Source organism: Oncorhynchus tshawytscha, unplaced genomic scaffold (assembly GCF_018296145.1).
Source record: "Oncorhynchus tshawytscha isolate Ot180627B unplaced genomic scaffold, Otsh_v2.0 Un_contig_543_pilon_pilon, whole genome shotgun sequence".
In the NCBI taxonomy this organism is placed as follows: Eukaryota; Metazoa; Chordata; class Actinopteri; order Salmoniformes; family Salmonidae; genus Oncorhynchus; species Oncorhynchus tshawytscha.
This window is the reverse complement of record NW_024608408.1, coordinates 22,723-30,664: the sequence shown is the minus strand read 5'-3', so window position 1 is coordinate 30,664 and position 7,942 is coordinate 22,723. Positions and strand designations below refer to the sequence as shown.

The 7,942-nt window shown below is 40.9% G+C and overlaps 1 protein-coding gene across 1 annotated transcript; it reads left to right on the top strand.

The window, feature by feature from the left end:
• The first annotated feature begins 395 nt into the window (after positions 1-395).
• On the top strand, positions 396-5,441 carry LOC121843503 (E3 ubiquitin-protein ligase TRIM47-like). The gene is made up of 4 exons (XM_042313121.1): positions 396-462; positions 566-861; positions 3,112-3,750; positions 4,249-5,441. Exons 1-4 carry the CDS (start codon positions 396-398, stop codon positions 4,408-4,410), a joined length of 1,164 nt encoding a protein of 387 aa, XP_042169055.1. The 3' UTR covers positions 4,411-5,441.
• Positions 5,442-7,942: the final 2,501 nt, after the last annotated feature.

Genomic DNA, 7,942 nt, shown 5'->3' with positions numbered 1-7,942 from the left:
TGACAGAGGACCTCTTCAGATGTTCAGTGTGTACAGTGAGCTGACAGCCAGTCTACTGACATTCCTCTTCAGATGTTCAGTGTGTACAGTAGCTGAGCCAGTTACTGACAGAGGACCTCTTCTGTTCAGTGTGTACAGTGAGCTGACAGCCAGTCTTGAAAACCTCTTCAGATGTTCAGTGTGTACAGTGAGCTGACAGCCAGTCTACTGACAGAGGACCTCTTCAGATGTTCAGTGTGTACAGTGAGATGACAGCCAGTCTACTGACAGAGGACCTCTTCAGATGTTCAGTGTGTACAGTGAGCTGACAGCCAGTCTACTGACAGAGGACCTCTTCAGATGTTCAGTGTGTACAGTGAGCTGACAGCCAGTCTACTGACAGAGGACCACTTCAGATGTTCAGTGTACAGAGGTTCTCAAAAAGCCAGTCTCCGTCCCCTGTGGACACAGTTACTGCAGACGGTACATTGAGACCTACTGGAACCAGCCTGACCAGACAGGAGACAACGACTGCCCCCAGTGCAGAAAGAGATTCAGAACCCATCCTGACCTCCTCACTAATTAGCCTTGGAGAAGGTGATTGAGAAACTCCACCAGGCATGGTTCAAGGTCCCTGCTCTTCCCAAGCACTGCTACGCTGGACCTGGATATGTGGCCTGTGATCTCTGCACTGAGAAACAGCTCAAAGCTGTGAAGTCCTGTCTGACCTGCACTGCCTCCTACTGTGAGAGCCATGTCAGACATCACTACACTGTAGCAGCTCTACAGAGACACACCCTGGTGGAGGTGACTGGAAACCTGGAGCAGAAACTGTGCCAACTGCACCACAAAGCTCTGGAGGTCTTCTGTAAGACAGACCAGGTTTCTGTTTGTGTTCTGTGTGCCTTGCAGGACCACAGAAACCATGATGTCATAAAGAATGAGAGAGATACTGAAGAGGTGGGTGTGTCTATAGTCTGGACTAGTGTGTGGTAGATACTGTAGAGGTGGGTGTGTCTATAGTCTGGACTAGTGTTTGGTAGATACTGTAGAGGTGGGTGTGTCTATAGTCTGGACCACTGTCTGGTAGATACTGTAGAGGTGGGTGTGTCTATAGTCTGGACCACTGTCTGGTAGATACTGTAGAGGTGGGTGTGTCTATAGTCTGGACCAGTGTCTGGTAGATACTGTAGAGGTGGGTGTGTCTATAGTCTGGACTAGTGTTTGGTAGATAGTGTAGAGGTGGGTGTGTCTATAGTCTGGACTAGATGTGGTAGATACTATAGAGGTGGGTGTGTCTATAGTCTGGACTAGTGTTTGGTAGATAGTGTAGAGGTGGGTGTGTCTATAGTCTGGACTAGATACTGTAGAGGTGGGTGTGTCTATAGTCTGGACCAGCGGTATGGTAGATAATGAAGAGGTGGGTGTGTCTATAGTCTGGACTAGTGTGTGGTAGATACTGTAGAGGTGGGTGTGTCTATAGTCTGGACTAGTGTTTGGTAGATAGTGTAGAGGTGGGTGTGTCTATAGTCTGGACTAGCGTGTGGTAGATAGTGAAGAGGTGGGTGTGTCTATAGTCTGGACTAGTGTGTGGTAGATAGTGTAGAGGTGGGTGTGTCTATAGACTGGACTAGTGTTTGGTAGATAGTGTAGAGGTGGGTGTGTCTATAGTCTGGACTAGCGTGTGGTAGATACTGAAGAGGTGGGTAGGTTCTTCTTGCCACCAGGACATTCGACAGTATATTAAACATAGTGAGGCAGTGGGTTAAAAAGTGGGATGTTTCAGTGGGATGTTTTATTCTACTAAATCTACCAGACTATACATGTCTTTTCATTTCCTACAGACAACTAAATCTACTGGACTATAAATGTGATGGCAATTCCTATAGAAAACTAAATCTACTAGACTGTAAATTTGTCAGCATTTCCAATAGACAACTAAATATTCTCGACTGAAAATGTGTTGTCATTTCCCATAGACAACTAAATCAACTAGAAGGTAAATGTCTTGTCATTTCCAATAGAGAACTAAATCGACTAGACTGTAAATTTGTCAGCATTTCCAATAGACAACGAAATCTACTAGACTGTGAATGTGTTGGCATTTCCTATATACTACTAAATCTAGTAGACTGTCAATTTGTCATCATTTCCAATAGAGAACTAAATCTTCTCGACTGAAAATGTGTTGTCATTTCCTATAGACAACTAAATCTACTAGACGGTAAATGTCTTGTCATTTCCTATTGACAACTAAATCTACTAGACTGTAAATGTGTTGTCATTTCCTATAGGAAACGAAATCTACTAGACTGTAAATGTGTTGGCATTTCCTATAGACAACTAAATATACTACACTGCAAATGTGTTGTCATTTCCAATTGACAACTAAATCTACTAGACTATAAATGTGTTGTCATTTTGGCATTTCCTATCGACAACTAAATATACTACACTGCAAATGTTGTCATTTCCAATTGACAACTAAATCTACTAGACTATAAATGTCTTTTCATTTCCTACATACAAATAAATCTACCGGACTGTAAATGTGATGGCATTTCCTATAGACAACTAAATATACTACACTGCAAATGTGTTGTCATTTCCAATTGACAACTAAATCTACTAGACTATAAATGTCTTTTCATTTCCTACATACAACTAAATCTACTAGACTGTAAATATGTTGTTATTTACTATAGACAACTAAATCTACTGGACTGCAAGTGTGTTGTCGTTTGTTATAGACAACTAAATCTACTACAGTGTAAATGTGTTGTCATTTCCTATAGGAAACTAAATCTCCTAGACTGTAAATGTGTTGGCATTTCCTATAGACAACTAAATATACTACACTGCAAATGTGTTGTCATTTCCAATTGACAACTAAATCTACTAGACTGTAAATATGATGGCAATTCCTATAGACAACTACATCTACTAGACTATAAATGTCTTGTAATTTCCTACTGACAACTAAATCTACCAGACTGGAAATGTGTTGTTATTTCCTATGGACAACTAAATCTCCTGGACTGTAAATGTGATGGCAATTCCTATAGACAACTACATCTACTACACTGTATAATAGTCCTTAAAACAACTTCCACATTCCTGTAAATCTAGTAGGTTAGCTCCTGTATAACAGTCTTTAAAACAGCAACCACATTTCTCTACCACATTGTGTACAGTGTGCTGACAGCCAGTCTACTGACAGAGGACCTCTTCAGTTGTTCAGTGTGTACAGAGGTTCTCAAAAAGCCAGTCTCCGTCCCCTGTGGACACAGTTACTGCAGACGGTGCATTGAGACCTACTGGAACCAGACAGGAGACTACTACTGCCCCCAGTGCAGAAAGAGATTCAGAACACGTCCTGACCTCCTCACTAACTCATCCTTGGAGAAGGTGATTGAGAAACTCCACCAGGCATGGTTCAAGGTCCCTGCTCTTCCCAAGCACTGCTATGCTGGACCTGCAGATGTGGCCTGTGATCTCTGCACTGAGAAACAGCTCAAAGCTGTGAAGTCCTGTCTGACCTGCACTGCCTCCTACTGTGAGAGCCATGTCAGACATCACTACACCGTAGCAGCTCTGCAGAGACACACCCTGGTGGAGGTGACTGGAAACCTGGAGCAGAAACTGTGCCAACTGCACCACAGAGCTCTGGAGGTCTTCTGTAAGACAGACCAGGTTTCTGTTTGTCTGGTGTGTGCCTTGCAGAACCACATGAACCACGATGTCATAAAGAATGAGAGAGATACTGAAGAGGTGGGTGTGTCTATAGTCTGGACCACTGTCTGGTAGATACTGTAGAGGTGGGTGTGTCTATAGCCTGGACCAGTGTGTGGTAGATAGTGAAGAGGTGGGTGTGTCTATAGCCTGGACCAGTGTGTGGTAGATAGTGAAGAGGTGGGTGTGCCTATAGTCTGGACTAGTGTGTGGTAGATAGTGTAGAGGTGGGTGTGTCTATAGCCTGGACCAGTGTGTGGTAGATAGTGAAGAGGTGGGTGTGTCTATAGCCTGGACCAGTGTGTGGTAGATAGTGAAGAGGTGGGTGTGTCTATAGTTTCTTCTTGCCACCAGGACGATGGACAGTATATTAAACATTGTAAGGCAATAGGTTAAAAAGTGGCATGTTGCAGTTTTATTTTGCATTTTATTTTATTCAATTTTTACAAGCTCAAGTTAAATGTGCCTTTCTGCCTGTATTTCAATACGTCTTGGTTTAATATAATACTAATGTGTTGGCTGTAATTGTCTATCAAGGAAAACACCAAAACTCAGGAGGAACAGATTGCCTCCAGGCTGGAAGCTCGACTCCAGAGAGAGATCATGATTCTACAACATAATACAGAGGAGCTTCCTGCTGAGAACTCTGAACAGGTACCATTTAGTGTCAATACTTTACCTTCTGGACATTACTGGTAGCTACCTTAACAATACTTTACCTTCTAGACAGTACTGGTAGCTACCTTAACAATACTTTACCTTCTAGACAGACAGTACTGGTAGCTACCTTAACAATACTTTACCTTCTAGACAGTACTGGTAGCTACCTTAACAATACTTTACCTTCTAGACAGTACTGGTGGCTACCTTAACAATACTTTACCTTCTGGACAGACAGTACTGGTAGCTACCTTAACAATAATTTACCTTCTAGACAGACAGTACTGGTAGCTACCTTAACACTACTTTACCTTCTAGACAGTACTGGTAACTACCTTAACAATACTTTACCTTCTAGACAGACAGTACTGGTAGCTACCTTAACAATACTTTACCTTCTAGACAGACAGTACTGGTAGCTACCTTAACAATACTTTACCTTCTAGACAGACAGTACTGGTAGCTACCTTAACACTACTTTACCTTCTAGACAGTACTGGTAACTACCTTAACAATACTTTACCTTCTAGACAGACAGTACTGGTAGCTACCTTAACAATACTGTACCTTCTAGACAGTACTGGTAGCTACCTTAACAATACTTTACCTTCTAGACAGTACTGGTAGTTACCTTAACAATACTTTACCTTCTAGACAGACAGTACTGGTGGCTACCTTAACAATACTTTACCTTCTAGACAGACAGTACTGGTAGCTACCTTAACAATACTTTACCTTCTAGACAGTACTGGTAGCTACCTTAACACTACTTTACCTTCTAGACAGTACTGGTAGCTACCTTAACAATACTTTACCTTCTAGACAGACAGTACTGGTAGCTACCTTAACAATACTTTACCTTCTAGACAGACAGTACTGGTAGCTACCTTAACAATACTTTACCTTCTAGACAGACAGTACTGGTAGCTACCTTAACAATACTTTACCTTCTAGACAGACAGTACTGGTAGCTACCTTAACAATACTTTACCTTCTAGACAGTACTGGTAGCTACCTTAACAATACTTTACCTTCTAGACAGTACTGGTGGCTACCTTAACAATACTTTACCTTCTAGACAGTACTGGTAGCTACCTTAACAACACTTTACCTTCTAGACAGACAGTACTGGTAGCTACCTTAACAATAATTTACCTTCTAGACAGACAGTACTGGTAGCTACCTTAACACTACTTTACCTTCTAGACAGTACTGGTAACTACCTTAACAATACTTTACCTTCTAGACAGACAGTACTGGTAGCTACCTTAACAATAATTTACCTTCTAGACAGACAGTACTGGTAGCTACCTTAACAATACTTTACCTTCTAGACAGACAGTACTGGTAGCTACCTTAACAATACTTTACCTTCTAGACAGACAGTACTGGTAGCTACCTTAACACTACTTTACCTTCTAGACAGTACTGGTAACTACCTTAACAATACTTTACCTTCTAGACAGACAGTACTGGTAGCTACCTTAACAATACTGTACCTTCTAGACAGTACTGGTAGCTACCTTAACAATACTTTACCTTCTAGACAGTACTGGTAGTTACCTTAACAATACTTTACCTTCTAGACAGACAGTACTGGTGGCTACCTTAACAATACTTTACCTTCTAGACAGACAGTACTGGTAGCTACCTTAACAATACTTTACCTTCTAGACAGTACTGGTAGCTACCTTAACACTACTTTACCTTCTAGACAGTACTGGTAACTACCTTAACAATACTTTACCTTCTAGACAGACAGTACTGGTAGCTACCTTAACAATAATTTACCTTCTAGACAGACAGTACTGGTAGCTACCTTAACAATACTTTACCTTCTAGACAGACAGTACTGGTAGCTACCTTAACAATACTTTACCTTCTAGACAGACAGTACTGGTAGCTACCTTAACAATACTGTACCTTCTAGACAGTACTGGTAGCTACCTTAACAATACTTTACCTTCTAGACAGTACTGGTAGCTACCTTAACAATACTTTACCTTCTAGACAGACAGTACTGGTAGCTACCTTAACAATACTTTACCTTCTAGACAGACAGTACTGGTAGCTACCTTAACAATACTTTACCTTCTAGACAGACAGTACTGGTAACTACCTTAACACTACTTTACCTTCTAGACAGACAGTACTGGTGGCTACCTTAACAATACTTTACCTTCTAGACAGACAGTACTGGTAGCTACCTTAACAATACTTTACCTTCTAGACAGTACTGGTAGCTACCTTAACACTACTTTACCTTCTAGACAGACAGTACTGGTAGCTACCTTAACAATACTTTACCTTCTAGACAGACAGTACTGGTAGCTACCTTAACAATACTTTACCTTCTAGACAGACAGTACTGGTAGCTACCTTAACAATACTGTACCTTCTAGACAGTACTGGTAGCTACCTGAACAATACTTTACCTTCTAGACAGTACTGGTAGCTACCTTAACAATACTTTACCTTCTAGACGGTACTGGTAGTTACCTTAACAATACTTTACCTTCTAGACAGACAGTACTGGTAGCTACCTTAACAATACTTTACCTTCTAGACAGTACTGGTAGCTACCTTAACACTACTTTACCTTCTAGACAGACAGTACTGGTAGCTACCTTAACAATACTTTACCTTCTAGACAGACAGTACTGGTGGCTACCTTAACAATACTTTACCTTCTAGACAGACAGTACTGGTGGCTACCTTAACAATACTTTACCTTCTAGACAGACAGTACTGGTAGCTACCTTAACAATACTTTACCTTCTAGACAGTACTGGTAGCTACCTTAACACTACTTTACCTTCTAGACAGACAGTACTGGTAGCTACCTTAACAATACTTTACCTTCTAGACAGACAGTACTGGTGGCTACCTTAACAATACTTTACCTTCTAGACAGACAGTACTGGTGGCTACCTTAACAATACTTTACCTTCTAGACAGTACTGGTAGCTACCTTAACACTACTTTACCTTCTAGACAGACAGTACTGGTAGCTACCTTAACAATACTTTACCTTCTAGACAGACAGTACTGGTAGCTACCTTAACAATACTTTACCTTCTGGACAGACAGTACTGGTAGCTACCTTAACAATATTTTACCTTCTAGACAGTACTGGTGACTACCTTAACACTACTTTACCTTCTAGACAGTACTGGTAGCTACCTGAACAATACTTTACCTTCTGGACAGACAGTATTGGTAACTACCTTAACAGATGAAACTAATAACTAGGATAGATTTGTATATTCATTTATATCAGCGTCTCAAGTTAAAAACTATTTTTGTGCCTCTTGTAACAGGTTGCAATACTTTGATACACTTTCCTCTTAACCCTTATCTCCCTCACTAGCTTTAAGCACCAACTGTCAGAGCAGCTCACAGATTACTGCACCTGTACATAGCCCACCTATAATTTAGCCCAAACAACTACCTCTTTCCCTACTGTATTTAATTAATTGATTTATTTTGCTCCTTTGCACCCCATTATTTTTTATTTCTACTTTGCACATTCTTCCACTGCAAATCTACCATTCCAGTGTTTTACTTGCTA